This window comes from Peromyscus maniculatus, chromosome 13 (genome assembly GCF_049852395.1).
Source record: "Peromyscus maniculatus bairdii isolate BWxNUB_F1_BW_parent chromosome 13, HU_Pman_BW_mat_3.1, whole genome shotgun sequence".
Taxonomy (NCBI): Eukaryota; Metazoa; Chordata; class Mammalia; order Rodentia; family Cricetidae; genus Peromyscus; species Peromyscus maniculatus.
The window spans coordinates 50,330,646-50,348,516 of NC_134864.1; the positions used below are offsets into that span (position 1 = coordinate 50,330,646).

The following is a 17,871-nucleotide window of genomic DNA, read 5'->3' on the forward strand; positions in this document are numbered from 1 at the left end:
ATAGCTAAGTAGTACAATATTCTTCTAGAGCAATAAAAATTAATTACCAGCAAAACAAATGTTTAAAATGCTAACATGACCCTTTATTAGAATAGAGTGTATTTTTAATTTCATGGTTTGGTTTCTGTACAACAACGCACACCTTCACCTCAGCCATATTCCCATCACTGAGACTAAGCAGGCCAAGGCAGGCGGCACTTAGGGGAGAGCTGTGAAGAAGTACACCGTGGTCAGTGCCAAGATTGTGGTTGTCGCCTCCCTGGCACTGTGGGTGAGTCAGTAACTCTCACACACACTATCACGAAGTGTGAGCATAGCTTCCATGGTCTCCTCACGTGTGGGCTGGATCAGAGCTTCAGGCAGGAAAAAACCCCTGGGTCCCATTGTCCCTCAGCTCAAATGTGTGTGCGAAGGGGATCCCAATGTCTCGAGCCCAGTCTTCTGAGAATCCTGACGTAGCATCTGTAAATGAAGAACAGGAGGGAAATGGCGAAATCAGGCTTTGAAAGGGCAGTTCCATCACCATCCCAGGGAATAAAGGGGTGTTCGTAACATGAAGGCATTGTCCCTGATCGGGACCCCTCTGTCCTGGGTAAACAACCTGTATTGTATTTAGTGCCTTGCTTTTCTGTGTGCCTGGAACATAGCAAAGACTTAAAGTTTCTCAACAGATTTAAAAAAAAATATATATGAGGCATCCTCAAATTGCGAGGCAAGAATGAATGGGCTAATTCTCACAAAGGAATTTCAAAAGAAAAACAAAACCCAAATGAATCACAGGAAAATTATGACACAAATATTAGGTAGGTGGACCCCAGGGGCTCTGGGGGTGGGGGAGGGATGCTCTAGGCTGGGAGAAGTACTGCATCCTCCTTCAGCTGAACTTTTTCTTTTGACTCTGTCCCTAGTCTTGCCCTGATCTGCCTTCCTGGCAGGTGGATCCTCTGGGACTGTAATCAACTGACCAAGACTTAAAGGACAATACCCTTCCTGTTAACGCCTGTGCCTTCTAACTAGCCAGCTCTTTTTAACTCAAGGCAGGGAAAAACTCTGGTTTGAGCCAGCGTATCAATTGTTTTTCCTTTGCACTCATACTTTATCCCTAGAGAGTACAGTACTGAATCACACAGTCTTCCTTTGATCCTTGGTCCTTTCGATTCGTCCAGCTCTCTGTGGGTCGCAGGAACTCCTGCTCTTGGGCCCATCTCACCATCTCGACTTCATTGATTTCTTCTGTGCCTTAGATACCATTAAAAAAGTAGTCTTACATAAACTATCTGCACTCGATCCAGCTCTATAATTGGTTCCATGCTTTGCTTTCAATACATCTGCTGCCTTCTGTCCAACTTGAATCTGTAGGTGGGAGATGCCGAGAGCTGGTTTTATTTTAAAATAAACCCGATGATCCAAGGGTTTTGTGTCTCGTACAGATCTATCCCTGAGGTTTTTAGACTGTCTCTCTAACCTCCCATTGGGCATTCATGTCCAGGTAGCCTGTTGGTACCCCACACTAACCACACCCCCATTGCTTTTCCTTATGTCTTCCATCAATGAGGCTGTTGCTATTTCTGGTCTTGCATATGACTACAGCACACATGTAAAGTCCTGTAGATATCTTTAGCTCCTTTATTTCCCCTTCAAAGTCACCAACGTGGATTTTCGCTGCTGTTACTCCTTGTCAGACTCATTACCTCAGAATTGCGGTAATGTTGTGTCTTCTAACACACTTCCCTTCCTCCCACCCGTCTTTATGCCCGTTGATCCCACATGGCTTCCAGATGCATATATCTGTGTTCAGCACCCTGCTGAAAAGCTTTCAGTATCTGCTCATTGCCCTCAGAATGAAACACAGGTTGCCTAGCCTAAATTTTGAGATTCTCTACAATGTGGTCCTAATCTACCTTTCCAATACTGTATCCTACCCCCTTACCCTACATCGTAATGAAACGCGAGCTTCCTAACTGTCCTTTGGATGCGCACCATGTTCCACAGCTTCCCGTTCTTTTCTCAAGATGTTCCCTCGACCTAGAATCTCTACCTATTGACCTAACCTTGAGGGACTTGCTCAAACGGTTTTTCTCCAACTTCTCCATCCATCCTTTCCTGATGTCCCTCTACTGGATTCTCTTTCTTCCCGCCTTGTCTCTTCCATGGTCCTTTTTGTTCATAGCCTCTTACGGTTTTACCTCTTTGGTTTTTTTTATGGATATTTAATACATCTCTCCACTTTCATGTCTCCTGATTCTACAGGAAACCTTTCCAAACTAGAAGATCTGTCAGGTCTCAGTCTTCCTTTCTGCGAATTCTTTCCTGAGACCAGTCATGACTGAAGGCCAACACTTATTGGACTTCTGCTAAGTCCTGTGTTTACGGTCCTCCTGATAAATCTTTTTAAATAGGTCTGTTGATAGACCTAAGTATTTCTGATTCCAGACATCCCAACATGACAGTCTGTCCTCCAGGTACCACATCCCACAGCGTCTCCTCAGAGTCTACCCAGACACCACCAAAGCCTCTTGTCCCCTGCCAGCACTGTGGCATTGGTCCCAGATATCAGGCTGCACTTAGAGGTGTATCCTGTCCCCTGACTCTCTCAGCTAGTAATGGCCTAATTTTAGACGCCCCCTTTCTCCTTTCCTTTTCTGTAATTCACAGCTGAGTGCTGAAATGCAGCAGAGAGGTGCTTGAACAGAGGTGGGAAGATCCTTTAGGTACTTGGGACTTTCTGCATGTCACACACACACACACACACACACACACACACACACACACACATACACGCACGCACGCGCGCGCACACACGAACACATTTGATTCTTACTTCTCTCCCCTCACTACTGGGAATTCTGCCTCCCCCCCCCCCCCCCACTGATTCTTTCTCTTTTCACTCAAAAACAGTTCTGAGTCTGTCTCAGTTCCTGACTTTGTGTGGCCTAGAACAGAGAAAGGGGTCGAAAAACGCTGACAAAATGCAAGGCAGTTGCGTAGTTGACTCTGAAAAGAGGACATGGAGAGAGGAAAAGTTCTGCTAAGAAAGCGAGAGTGGCCAGGGGAAGGACTCAGGGAGCCGCTGTGTGTCACCCAGGAAGCTAAGAGCCGTTCTAGGGACAGGGACTTAGCGGCTACACTCACTTGTGAAAATCATCTAGCAAAGAAATAAATTGTTCCTAATCACTTTCAATTCACATGTGCCCTTGTCCTTCGCTGGATGGAATTCCATGCCAACTGGTCTGAGAGGATCCTATCCGCTATTTATGTCACATGAATCAGCTTTAAGCCACATTTTTCATCCAAATTACTCCTCTTTTTTTTTTTTTTAATTTCTGAAGCTCACCCCAAACAACTATTTCATGAGCAGCCTTTACTTGTTTTATTCTCTGTCATTCATTCTCTTCAAATCTGCACCGTGGGACAGCAAACTCATTTTCCCTAGGATTTTTCCTCACTATTAATTACTGTGAAGAAGTAGAAAAACAGAATTGTGATTCTCAGCTTATAGACAGATTTGGTCCTTTCTGAGAAGATAAAATAGAAATGCCACAGATTTCTTTGTGTTGTTTTGTTTAATTTTTGTTTGTGTGTTTGTTTTTATCTTTTTAAACTTTCTTTTTATTTATTCTTTGTGTCTTTCACATCGTTCATCTCCCTGTCCCCTTGTATCCATCCTCTGCCCCGGCAAACTCTCCCCCAAAATAAAATAAATAAAATTTAAGAGAGAAAAAAAAGAAAAATCTCATCATGGAAGCTGCAGTGTGACACATTGAATCATGCAGTATACCCTTATATTCATACATCTTCACTTGCAAGTGTTCATTGCAAAGGGTCGTTGGTCTGTTTGAGGCCTCTGGTTTCTGCTACTCTATCCATACTGGGTCCTCACTGGGACTCCTCTTGGACATCCTGTTGTTGCCCTGTGTCATGGAGGGAGACCCTGCAGCTCTGGGTCTAAAGGACCAGCCCCTTCACATTTAATATTTCTTTGAGACAGGGTCTTACTGTGTAATTCTAGTTGGCCTGGACTTGATTTATAAACCAAGCTGGCTTTGAACTCACAGAGATCCACCTGGCTCTGCCGCCTGAGTGTTAGAATTAAAGGTATGTGCCACCAGATCCAACCCTCCTTGGATTGCTTCATCTCAGGGTGGAGCTCTGGACCAGACTTTTCTCTTGAATTGCACTGAGGGGCCAGAGAAAGTTGTTATGTTCATGTCCATCTTTTCTACTTAAAGATGCTCCCTAGGAAAAGTGATAAACCCTACTCCCAGTGGAACATGATATATTGCTAAAGCTCTCTAGACCGCTCAACAGCTCTTTCCTTGGGCTGTAAGGACATATTTACAGGCAGATGCACAAATTCTTTGATGGAAGGCCCTGACGTGTGGAAGAAGAGACAGCTTGAGATACAGGTTGATATGAAAGAGTTCGACTGTAAATAGTTCCAGCATGTAAAATAAAACATTAAAATTCTGATAGGTGTTCTAATTTCAAAAGCAGTTTATAAAGTGGATACACACACACACACACACACACACACACACACACACACACACACACACTCCTGCTTCTTCTACATAGTGACGGCCAAGCTGTCCCTCATGCAGTATTATATTTACCATGGCTCTAAAAAGCTTTGGTTTTGTAAATATAGAGTCACTGTAAATAGTTCTAGAAATGGAAATCTCCTTGGATCAAGGGTCTTGGTTCAGTGCAGTGCACAGTGGTACAGCTTCTCCCCAGGAACCTGAAAACACTGCCAAGATTCAATAAAATTAACACAGAGTGCAAATTTTTCATATTTCCTATCAAAAAGTTTGAAGATGAATGCTTATGCTTACTCTTCAGCACCCAAGGCTGCAAAAGACACAGGAAAAGTTTACTGGTTTCTGTGTATGGAACCAATCATTACCAATATTTTCATGTTAGAATCACTTTCCAGCAGTTCCTAGGCTACTGACATAAGCCTCTCTCTCATACCCTCTTAGCCTGTGGCCACAGGGCTCTAACATGGGCAATCCACAAGAGACCCTCTGACTTTTGGGTACAGATCATATAATATCTGTATTCCTGCACCAAAGGGAATGACATTCCCATGAAAAAATATTGAGGTATTTATATTGAAAGACAATACCATCCATGAAGACCTTTCCATTGGTGGAAGACACCTTCCCACTAAAGATTTAAAATGTCCTAATGTTCCTGGAGATTCATCTGGCTTTATGACAATTTTCTCAAAGAAAGAAGTCTATAATGACTATCATAGAAGCTGGGGAATGAGTCTAGTTCTGGGCTTCATAACTAACACCCACATCTCTGCAAATTTCTCTATCAAAGGAAAAAGTACCAGGGATTATGACTGAGGATGAAAGAGCACATGGTTGACTGAAAATCTAAATTGATTAATGGCTTCAAAAAGTCAGAAATCCTTTCTAAGCAGAGAGAGGCTTTGTGGGGATGATAGGAATGCTTCAAGCATGTGGAGGACCAACCCAGACTCCACCATGCTCTCCCGGGGGGTTTCTGGGAATGTAGCTAACTCAAGCTCTATTTATATATTCCCAAAGTGAGTTTATTACATCATCACAAGAATCAAATGAGATAATGGCTTTAAAATCCCTTTGTGAGTTGTAATAATCCAAGCAAATGTTAGGTATTTCTACATATTTCAAAATGATCATATAGTATGAATTTTTCTAACTGTGGAAGGAGAAAATGGCTTCAAGAAAGGTATTTGGGTATTGCTGGGTATTTTTGACTACTGGGGACTCTCTTCAGCAAAGGTCTTTAGGGGGTTATCTTTTAGTTCTTGCCTGTACCTTATGGATTATGCTCCAGTGGGAAAAGGATAAGAGATGTAAAATAACCAAGAGGTCACCTGGTCTCTTTCATATCAACAGGGTATGACTTGCCCTCATCTACCCTGTCATCTGCACATGATGGAGACCTTCTTTTTAAAAGTAAAAAGTTTTTCTTTAAATATAATAACAGACATTGGCAAGACTATGGAGCAGTGTGAGCTTGTGCACTGTAGGTAGATATTTTAAAGAGTACAACCAATATGGAAAGCAGTAGATCAAATTTCAAAATCAAAAGTAGAATTACCATGTAAGCCAGAAACTATACTTCTAGATATGTCCAGAAGAGATGACAGTGGTATCTTGGAGAGACACCTGCGCAGCCATATTCTTAGCAGCCCTGGGCGGAAAGGTAGAAAAACCCAACTGACCACTGATGGGTAGACAAACAGAACATGATATATACCTACAGTGGAATACTACTTGCTCTTAAAAATGAAGGAAATGCTGATCTGGAGAGATGGTTTGGCCGTTAAAGGCTTGCAACCAAAAGGACAAGAAAGGAAAATTTGACATATCCTACAGGAGATGCACACCAAGGATATTGTGCTGAAGTGAATAATCTAGCCCTAAAAAGACAAATCCTTTGCTATTCCACGGATGTGAGGCATCTAACGAGTCATCTTCACAGGTTTGGAAAGAAAACTGGTGTTTGCCACAACTGGGCATAGAGGGAAATGGGGGATGTCATGTGATGGGTACCGGGTATGTGCAATAAGGCAGTCCTGGGGGTTGGTACACAACGCTGAAGATTCAGAACTCCATACCTCAAAATGGCTGCCATTGCACGTTTATGCTAAGTGTATTTTACCATAATTAAAATAGAAAAAACCCCACCTCAGTTAATATTAGTCAATATTACAGCAATTCTGCATTCGCTCTCCCTTCAATTTGCGACTCTGCTCCTCAGATTCACAAAAGGGCAAAGAGGCTAGTTCCTTGCAGCGAGCCTGCCCACCAGAGCTTGAGTAAGCACAGCTTCAGGGAAGAACCTGGGGGGGAAAAAAAAAACAACAGAGCACAAGCTCCTTGCCCTGGCTTGCATCCGCACGGCACTTCCTCTTACAAATTTTCCTGGGCAAATGGCGCAAGGAGCGTCGAGAAGAAAACACAGCACTGTGCTTAGTAGAAAAGAGAGCAGATATTATTTGGCCGTGTTATTTTAGACATGCCATATTCCACTAACAGCTGGCAAGCTGTTCGGGCCTGGTTCAAAAGCTGTAATAGCCGAGTGGAGCTTCGACAGAACGCACAGAAAGGAGAGCGCAGTTCTGCAGATTATTAACATAATCATCTCATTTATATTATAGCCAAACACCTAAGATGTCTCCCAACTTGACACTTCATGAAACAGGTAGTTAATTAGCGTAGGTAAAGCAGCATTTAACCCAGAGTCTTCCCGGCAGGCATCTGGCAAGGTATGAAAAGCAGGAAAAAGAAAATAAGGATGGTGGGGGTTGGGGGAATGGAGAATGGAGCCAAAAACTCTTGGAAATGAAAATCAGAGGAAGGAAGGCAGTGGCCCTGTGGAGGTTTGTCTAGAGGCCTGGGCACTTTGGACTTACTAGTTCTTCGTCGTTACTTGGTTTATTTTTGGTGTAGCCATATGGCGTGAGGATGAGCTGCCCATAAGAGTGCACGGGATGTCTCTTTTTTTTTCTTGCTTTCTCTACGGCTTGAGACTGTTTTGGTCTCTAGTTCTGACACCGGTTCTATCCCACAGAATGTTAAATCTTGGCAGTTTGTGATTGTGTCCATCCCTGGGAAATACAGGAGGTCACAGAAACACGTTGTAATCTCAGTTTACAAATGAGCTATTCAGGATGAATAGCAAACCTTGCTCAGGGTATGCCAGGCCTGTCCGTGGCTGTCAAGTCCATCCCATAAGTTAATCAGCTGCATAGTCACTAAAGTGGCCACCTGATGAGGAGCTCAGAAAGGCACGAGGGCTGGCCTGAAGAGCTAGACTCCAACTGCGCAAACTCCATCCTTTCGTGGCTCAGAAGGGAAAATGCAAAATGAAATGGCAGTGTGATAATCTATTCTTAAACCTGTGGTGAACCAGGGGGCCTCAGGGGCAGGGTGACTGGGAATCAAATATTAGATTTCTGCCGGGCGGTGGTGGCGCACGCCTTTAATCCCAGCACTCTGGAGGCAGAGTCAGGCGGATCTCTGAGTTTGAGGCCACCCTGGTCTACAGAGCGAGTTCCAGGACGGGCGCCAAAACTACACAGAGAAACCCTGTCTCGAAAACAAAACAAAACAAAATCAGATTTCGATGGCAGCTTCTCACAGGTTTGTCAGCCACGTCTTCCTTACTGGTTTCTGTCCTGTCAGAGTTATTTTGTACATACCCAGGCAGTCTGCCCACATTAATAATAGCGAAGTCCCCTACATGCTAGACCAGTGACCCTCCTATGTGGCATCACATTTAACCCACATAATGGATTTTGGTTAAAATGGGATTCTGTGGCCAATGTTCTAAATACAACAAACAAACAAACAAACAAAACCCCACTGAGACGAGGCATTTTTTTTCAAGACCACCAAGCAATGGGGACCGCATCTTAATCCTTGCCGTTCAGTGAGGGCCAGTGTTCTTACCCACCCCCTGGTTCTTCATCTGCTTCCAGTGCTTTGAGCATATCTAGATTTGCAGACACAAAAGTGCTGCAAGGTGAAGGAAATGTTTACTCTGCTTGCTGTCTGCCTCCTGCTGTAAAAAATACCCAGAGACTCTGGCTTTAATCTGCTTGATGGTGAGCTATATATCTTAAAACCAAGTGATGGCTTAAAACATATCCTGACTGTTTATGCTGTCTAGTTTTATGTCAATTTGATCCGAGCTAAAGTCATCTGAGAAGAGGGAACCTCAATTAAGAAAATGTCACCACAGGCTGGAGAGATGGCTCAGTGGTTAAGAAAATGCCTCCGTAAGATCGGGCTGTAAGCAATCCTGTCGGGTATTTTCTCAATTAGTGATTGATGTGGAGGGCTCAGCCCATTGTGGGTGGTGTCATCCCTGGGCTGGTGGTCCTGGGTTCTATAAGAAAGCAGGCTGAGCAAGCCATGAGGAGCAAGCCAGTAAGAAGAACCCTTCCATGGCCTCTGCATCGGCTCCTGTTGGAGTTCCTGTTCTGACTTTCTTCCATGATGAACTGTGATATGAGAGCATAAGGCAAATATACCCTTTCCTCTCCAACTTGCTTTTTAGTCATGGTGTTTCATTACAGCAATAGAAATAGACCTAAGACCTAAGACATTGGTCTAGGTCTACTCTGTCCTGGTTTAGCCAATGTCATTTGAAGAGAGTTCTGCCCTTGAATACTCTATAGATGATACCATCTCTTTAATGGAAATAAAAATAGTCAGAATGTCCAAGAAGCTGTATGGGTTTTTCAAAGATGGTAAGCCACCATGCTTCTCAGCCCTTGGTAGTAGCTGTCATCAGTTTATCTGCTGAGCAGGTACTTACCACACCAGGAGACACTGAGATTTCGATTGAGATTTGTTCTAAAGCATGTGCCATTATTACAGAGAGGATCCTGAAACAGAGGCACTGAGAGATGTTGACATGCAGAGGCTTCATAAATCAGTGTCAGTGAGGACAGGTGGCCCTCGAACATAGGAAACACTTCCTAGAACTATCTGGAAAAAAAAATGCTTTTATCATTGTAAAATTTGTGCATAGGTGAATTTTAGTTTTGCAGAGAGGCCAGCAACACCCAATATTAGGAACATCTGTACAAACTAAAGTGAACAGATGTGTAAGCCATCCAACTGAGGGCTAGTTTGCCCTTTCATTTCTGAGTAGATAAGCTAGGTCTATGGACACGATCTTACCCATAGAAGCTTTGGTTACATTTTGAGATTGAGTTATACCAAATGTCAGGCAAACAGCTTGACCAATGGGAAAGGCATTCCAGGTATAACAGAAATGATGTTTTTGATTGTTTGTCTTGGTTTTTTTTTTGTTGTTGTTGTTTGGTTTGTTTGCATTTTTTAAGGAGACTGCTAAGTGGAAATGCAGGTAAAGACAAGTGTCACCAGGAAAGTTTATGGGGGTGGGGGGACACTTAATTCACACACAAGGCCAGAATGACTGAAGGGGTCTAGAGAGCTTTGGAGAGGGATGGAGGAGGAGAAAGAGGGAGTGATTTCTGGAAAGGGGGAACTCTGGGAAGTGATGGAGGAGAGGAAGAAAGTGTTCTCTAGAAAAGAGCTCTCATTCAGAGAGTAACGTGCTTTATCAACTCTGTATGGAGAAACTTCTCCGCTATTTACTACATTAGAAGCCTGAGACATTTAACCTTCTGAATGATCACATTGAAAACCACAGGTTAGTTTAGTACTTAGACGCTGTTTGTTCCCCCCTCCTGCTTCTAGAACTGGTCTGAGGTTTATGATTTATATATCAATACAATACTAATCAGGTAGTAGGCAAGTCATAAACACTAAGAAGATGCCAGAAGGAAGTCCAAATGGAGAACTGGGTAGATGGAAAACCATAAATGAGACCCACCCTAGACTCTAATGCTAAGGAGGAATTAGGCTTCCACATCCTAACATTGACTTTGATTTAAAAATGATCAGATGGGGTGTCTTTCTATACATGGCTATAAAAGATTTTCATAGCTAGAATGGCTAACATCAGAAGAACAACCGTAGGAGGGCTTCAGTACCTGAACACAGCCCTGGCCCCCACACACTGCTCACCCTGTTGTCCAAGTGTAGATATATATAACTGTCAATGCTGAGGAGTGGAGGCACATAGAAGTCCAACTCCTCAAGGAGCCTGATCCTTGTGTTGTCTTTATCATTCTGTAGAATCTGGAAATTAAAGCAGAAACATCTAGAATGACTCTTGTTGTGGGATAATCTTTTTGTACACTGTGAAGATGTATCTCTGCTAAGGCACCTTCCGATTGGTTTGATAAAGAGCTGAATGGCCAATAGCTAGGCAGGAGAAGATAGACACAGGACTTCCAGGAAGGGATAGGAACTCGGGGAAGTAGAAAGGCAGAAAATTCGACAGCTAGACACAGGGAAGTTGGATGTACAGTATGAAGTAGAGGTAACAGCAGAATGTAGATTAATATAAATGGGTTAATTAAAGTCATAAGAGCTAGTTGGGAACAAGCCTAAGCTAAGGCCAAGCTTTTATAATTAATAAGACGTTTTCATGTCTTTATTTGGGTGCTGGCTGTCTAAAGAAAGTCCTGAAGGAAAAATCTTTCTTTTCTAATTTTCTATAAATTTCAACGTAATTACAATAGATGACTTCCATCACAATTTCAGCCTCCAGCTCCTCCTTAACTGTCTTAGTCTTTTATAGTAGCGGCTCTCAAATTTGACTGCAAACAGAATCGCCTGACAGACCTGTTGACACACTGGTGTGGGTGTGGAGGTACACCTGTAGTAACCCCAGCACTCTGGAGACAGAACAAGGCTTTTTAAGACCTTGAGTTCATGGACTACACAGTGAGTTTGGAATCACCCTGGGCTAAATAGTGAGACTTTGTCTCAAAACAACAACAAAACACTGACTGCCCTACTTCTCTGTCCTCCTCCCTGGCTCCTTGAAAGTTTATCATTCACTGGGTGTGAGATGGAGTTAATTTGTATTTCTCCCAGTTGACATTTCGGCTGTCGGTCTTAGGAATGACTCCTCCAGAGTTATTTCTTTGTATTTGTGTTTCCCAAAAGACTAACAAATATATATCATTTTTAAAGTTGTCTTATTCCCTAAAGGGAAGAGAAGAAATATATGAAAACTCAAAAACTCACTACACTATGTGTTTTCCATGTGGAAATCTCTTGACCCACACAGCAGACACATGGGTTATTATTTCCAAGCTCCCTTAATAGAAGAGAAACTTGGTGAAATGTTTCTCTCACTGTTGGAAATTTTCCCCAATACTATTTGATAGGATTCAGTATTATCTCTGACTTCCAATATGCATCTTCTTCCAATAAAAATAATTTTTTAGCTTCCAATAAAACTAATTTTGGAGCCATGCAGTGGTGGCGCATGCCTTTAATCCCAGCACTCAGGTGGCAGAGCCAGGCAGATCTTTGTGAGTTCGAAGCTAGCCTGGGCTACAGAGTGAGTTCCAGGAAAGGCGCAAAGCTACACAGAGAAACCTTGTCTTGAAAAATAAAAAAATAATAAAAATAAAATAAAATAAATAAATAAAAATAAAAAAATTGGATGCAGCAGAATGGAGTTAAGATATTCAGTTTTTGGCAAGGCTACTCACTAATTCCATTTCACTCAAAGTGAGGGACGGATCCAGTACAGTCAACAGTTAACAAGAGAGAAGCGTTCTGCTAACGAGCTCGGCAGTGACAGGTACTCAATGGCGTGATTTAGCATTATGAGGAAACTAAAGACACTTACCTCTTTCACAAACCACTGGCAAAAGAGCAAAGGGCAATCCATTCTCTGGCATGAATTCCACAGTCCATCCAAACGATCTCCTTGGGACTGTTGGATGGTTTGCTGATCTGGGGTAGAGGGACATTCAGGCTCCAAAACCAAATGATCACTATTGTAAGAAACTGCAAAGCCACCTTGTTTCATCCCCCCACAGTGCCCTTTCATACTTCCCGCTGGGATTCGGGGATGGTGACAGGGATTCCAGTGAAGATACCCACCAGTGTGGTCCTTTCCTCTCCTACCTTGTTCTCCTGCCCATTGCCTTGATGGTTGTTCTTAGGACTGGACACTGATTCCCCATCCAAAGAATCATTTCCCCCTGCATCCTAAAGTATCCCATGGTTGCAAATAAAAGTGATGTAAATAGTGGTCTCACCTGACAGACACGTTTAAACACTGGGTGTGGTGACACATGCCCCTAATCCCAGCACTCTGGAGAAAGGCAGAGGCAAAAGGACCTCAAGTTCAAGGCAACTGCCCCACAAACTAAGAGGCTAAATGGCTTCTACATGGCTTCTACACTTCTAGGCTTTATACACATAGCTCACCCAGACAAGCAAGGCATGCATCAGCTGTGATGTTCAAGAATCAAAAGTATTTCTAAATGAATCAAACCTTCACTCAAACTTCCCCAAACTATAAGCAGATCAAGGTTCATACGCTGTGCCGTGCTTATTAAATTCTCCAGCTACTCCTCCACCCATAGCCACCCCCATCTTCTTCCTTCCCTGCCCATCTGCCCTCTTCCTAGAGGTGGGTGGGGATTACACTATTTTTAGGTTCTCTTTGGTGGAAAAGGGCTCTAAACAGTCCCAGGCTGGAACAGCTGTATCTGTCTTGGATTTGTTAATGGCCTACCCCAGGCTATATGTCAGTCTTGAGAACTGAATTGACTTTTCCTCTGTCTGGTGGAAGACCCACCTCAACTCCCCTCCCCCATCTCTTTCCCTAAACCCACCCCTTCAAAGCCCACCAAACACAGCTCTTCCCCAGAGAGGCTCAAGACCACTCCCACAGGGTATATAAGCTGCATCCCGGAAAACAGACATGTGGTTCTTCTGGTCTGGTCTCTCATCTCCTCTCTGCAGGCCAGGGAATCACCCGGGAACGCTTCACACATTAAACCGGGCCTTTTGCTAATTTGGTCTGATTTGGATTGTTGCATCAGCGGAGAGGCCCATCAGGGTGCAAAAACTTGCCACCCTCCACATAAGATACTTACAAGCTGAGGCCAAGGCATGGCTGGGGTTGTCAGAGTCAAGGGACTTTCTTCCTGTGGCCTCCCCTGTCCCTCAAGGTTTCCAGGACAGTTCCTGACGGCCCCCTCACCCCCAATTTTCTTCTAAAAGTACCCTTTGAAGACTATTGTTCTGTCAAGGATGATGGCATGGGCATATAGTCCAAGTTATCTGTGAGAATATGTCTGACATAAAACAGAGTCAAAAGGGATGGGGATGTAGCTCGGTGGTAGACAGCTTGCTGAGTGTGTAAAAGACGGCAGCTATGTCCCCTGTGTGACAGAAACGGGGGAGGGGAATAAGGGGAGAAGGGGGAAAAGAAAGGTTACTGTTTTCGTGCAGTTAGGCTGACCTGGGAGCTTTCAAAGCATGCCATGCCCTATCTTAGAACAACCAGGCCATCTGCTTGGGAGGGACTGAGATAGAGGGGTCATTTGGCCGCACTCCACAGGTGATTTTAATGTCCAGTCAGGATAGAAATTCCCTGGTCCAGACCTAAAAGCTTAGAAATTCTTGCCCTATGAAAGAGTGACAGACCCCAGACATTATTTACTTATTTATTTATTCATTTATTTATTTTTACCACACAAAGAAGTAAGAGAACTGGGGCACTAACTACCTCTTTGGTTATACAATTATCTGGTTACCGGACCTTGACCTTGTATAAATCACCTTACTTCTGTAGGGTTGTTTCCTCTGTGGTAAAGCCACAGAATAATAAATGAAGGTTTTCTGTGTTTTAAAACATTTTTAGGAGTGTGTGGGTGTGGGTGTTTCTCTTTCTAAAACAAAACATTTGGACTAACAAGATAGCTCTGCAGGAAGACACTTGCCCCCCACCCGGATAACCTGTCTGATCTCCAAAACTTACATACATAGGGGAAGAAGAGAACCAGGTCCTGGAAGTTGTCCTTGGTGGTCTACAAGCATGCCCAGGCACATGAAGGGGAGGGGAGGGGAGAGGAGGGGAGAAGATAAAAAACTACCACCAACAACAAAGAACAGAGGAGATGAAAATGAGCCAGTTCTAATGAATCCTTATGGGGTGATCTGCTCATGGGTTCTCCTCCGTGTTTGGGTCCTGTCATGCCTCAGAACAGGAGCTTTATGAAGCAGGCATGGGCAAAAGCCCACTTGGGTGGAAAAGGCTCTTTGAACTGTCCCGCAGTTCTGACAGGGCCCCTGCAGTGCCTTCTGACTGGGCAGATTCTGCCCTAAGGTCAGGCTCAGTCTCCGCACTCACCTTCAGTTAGGACGTGGGCCAGGTCTCAGAGGTCATTCCCAGGAAACGCTGTCGCCACTTCCGCATACTTCTGGCTGACCTGGCTCATCCACTGATAGATCTAAACTGATCCAAAGGACCACGCTGTGACCAGGCTCACGAGGCAGGTTGCTTGATTGCCTCCAGTTGAGATAAACGTTCTTTCACTCTGACCCAGAACTCTGCACGCAGCTCTAGACTGCGAAAGTCACGTGACAAGCAAACCAGAGAACTAAAGCCATGATTTATGATCTCGCACCTCTCACTTCCTTTCAAGACCTCCTGGGCCACCAAGGACCGCCCCCCCCCCAAACCACCCCATGGACCTTTACAAACAAGCAACTGAGAATGAACAGTTTTGATAATCCGCCAGTGATCCTTCAGAGCACACTCTTCACACAGCCATCAGAATTAGCCTTCCTGCGCCACACACACACACACACATTTTTTTTTAAGTAGGATCTTCTTTCCTCCTTAGGAGCATAAGAGCTATGGACAGATGTTCTTTCTGCCATAAAAGTTCATTTGCCTTGGTCCCTAGTATAGCAATGTGGAGGGTTACAGAACTTTGAAGAAGTGTGTGTGTGTGGGTGGTGGTGGTGGTGGTGGTGGTGGTGGTGGTGGTGGTGGTGGTGGTAGGTCCTTAGGTCATTTGAATTCCTCTCTTACACAGAGAATACTGCTCTCCTGGAGTAAGTGTTCTTGAGAGTGAACTGAGATAAGGTTTGGAGCCTGACCCCTGCAGTTGCCTCTGGCTTCCTGATGATGTCTTTGCCATCCACCCGAGTCAATGCAGCTGAGGTGGGTGGTCCTCACCAGAGGGTGACCCAAACTGTTTGGACTTTCAACTTCCCAAACTGTGAGTTAATTAAACCTCTTTTACTTATAAAGTTATCCTGCTTTGGGTATTTCATTATAGTAATGAAAAGTAGATTAATAGACCAATAGCATCCTTTATTAATGCTCTAAGATTGGACAACACCCATGTATGCCCTTCCCAGAATTTGCTTACTGAAGTTTCTAGTCAGATCCATGTTAATAATTTTGATTAAACTTAATAGCCCTGAATAGATCTGATTTAATTATAGATCATATATATCAAGCTTTGAAGGAATCTTATACCGTGACTAATAAATCCATAACTGGGGTTCCATAAGAGCAAATGCAGTGAAAAATGAAGACATATTAAGGCAGCCATTAGCATGTCTCAGGACACATGACACCTGAGTTTTTATGTAGCTGACCTTGGACAATTCAGAACTGTAGGAAATAGTAGTTAACTGGAGAAAACACATTATTTTTAAAATTTAAATCTTAATTGGCATAGAGACTATGGAGAAAACTTGTTAGTACCTTAACAAATGCTTGACTAAGGGCAGTTTCAGTTCAATCTGTCCACTATGGAAGGTTATAAAATACTTAAAAAAGATGGCAGGAGCCCACAATGACGATTCCACATAGACTATGGTAAAGCCATTAAGCTGATTAACACCACGGAAAGATCGACTCTGGACTACAAACGACTCAGGACAATTTTGAGATGGCTAGCTGAGATGATCCAGCCCTGACAGACTACTTGAACCAGGACTTGAAACAAGCCCTGCACTTTCTCATTATGCAGCGACTGGACAAATGATACAGGACTTGACAATTAACCCAAACATTTTCTTTTCAGGATTCCTTAAAGATGTCTTTGCCCCTAGAAAGCAGGAAGTAATTTTAAGAAAAAGATGCCCACATTCCCAAGAAGTGGGGTGGGTAGTTTTTGGTCGTTTAATGAGTTTTGGATAATGTCATTGTTTATGATGGTTTTTTTTATGGCACAGCTACTGTGGGCATCTGTGATGGGCCAGAGAAGGACACAGATAGCCCAAATCTCAATAAAGCTACAAATAGCAACAACAGGAAATGGCAGGTGTATGTTTACTTATTGCCTAGTCGGTGGTGATGCAATCAACTTTATGTATCACCATCACAATGCTTTAAGATAGACGTTACTATTCCATTCTCACAGATAAAGAAACTAAGAATTGAAGAGATTAAGTAAGTGCCTTTATCAAGGTCCCACAGTCAGCAAGAGGCCAAGCCAGTGTGATCCTATCATGGAAACCAGATGTCTTCATTACTCTTCCTGTTACTGTGATAAAAACAAACAAACAAACAAACACCACTCAGACAAGAGCAATTTAAGGGAGAAAGGACTTATTTGGGTCACAGTTTGAAGTCCATTCCATGGTGACAGAGAAGTACTGAAGGTAAGGCTTGGTAGCTGGCTACCTTGTGTCCACAATCAGGAGGAAGAGGGTGATGAATGCTGTGCTCCTGTTCCATACACTCCAGGACTCAAGACCAGGAACTGCTGTCTTCCCCTAGGGTGGATCCTCCCACCTCAGTTAATCCAATCAAGACCCCCAGGCATGCCCAGAGGCTAGCCTAATCTAAATAACCCCTCACAGGCATGCCCAGAGACTAACCTAGTCTTAATAACCCTCACAGGCAGGCCCAGAGACTAACCTAGTCTTAATAACCCTCACAGGTATGGTGGCGGCTTGTTTCCCAGGTGATTCCTACCAAGTTGTCAACACTGACCCTCACACCAGATCATCAGGTTTCCATGGGCATACAGCATCTTGTTCAAAGCCACAGAGCCAGGGGTTCTTTGAGGTAATGTCTACAGGGGATAGTGTAAGTTCTTTTCAGCATTCTGAACAACTATTCTGGAAAAAATAATACTATATCCTCAAATGCAGAGAGCATAAATTGGTAAAGATCTATTTGGAAGGCAGTTTGTGATCCAACCACTCTAGCTTTAGAAGTCTATACCCAAAAAAAAAAAAAAAAAAAAAAAAAAAAAAAAAAAAATGTGTGTGGTATCATTATGGGCACACACACAAAAGCCATTCCTTTTCCAATATCTATTCTCAGGAGCCCTTAAGCATCTTCACAGCATTACAAATGCATCTTTGCAGAAGGCTTTCGCTCTAAGAACTACTGTGGAACCCCTGGATCCAGCAAGAAAAAAAAAAAAACAGCATTTTCAGCTAAACAGGAGCCACTGAAGACCCATCTCTCCTTGTGTCC

The 17,871-nt window shown here is 43.5% G+C and overlaps 1 protein-coding gene across 1 annotated transcript; it reads right to left on the minus strand.

The window, feature by feature from the left end:
- Window positions 1-139: 139 nt before the first annotated feature.
- Window positions 140-14,860, minus strand: Cpo (carboxypeptidase O). Its single transcript, XM_076549419.1, is given in 11 exon segments — window positions 140-372; window positions 374-462; window positions 1,269-1,353; window positions 7,418-7,496; window positions 7,498-7,612; window positions 9,328-9,490; window positions 10,527-10,682; window positions 12,253-12,276; window positions 12,279-12,359; window positions 14,773-14,824; window positions 14,826-14,860. Coding segments are annotated over 11 exon segments (975 nt in total). The 3' UTR covers window positions 140-276.
- Between the last annotated feature and the right edge of the window lie 3,011 nt (window positions 14,861-17,871).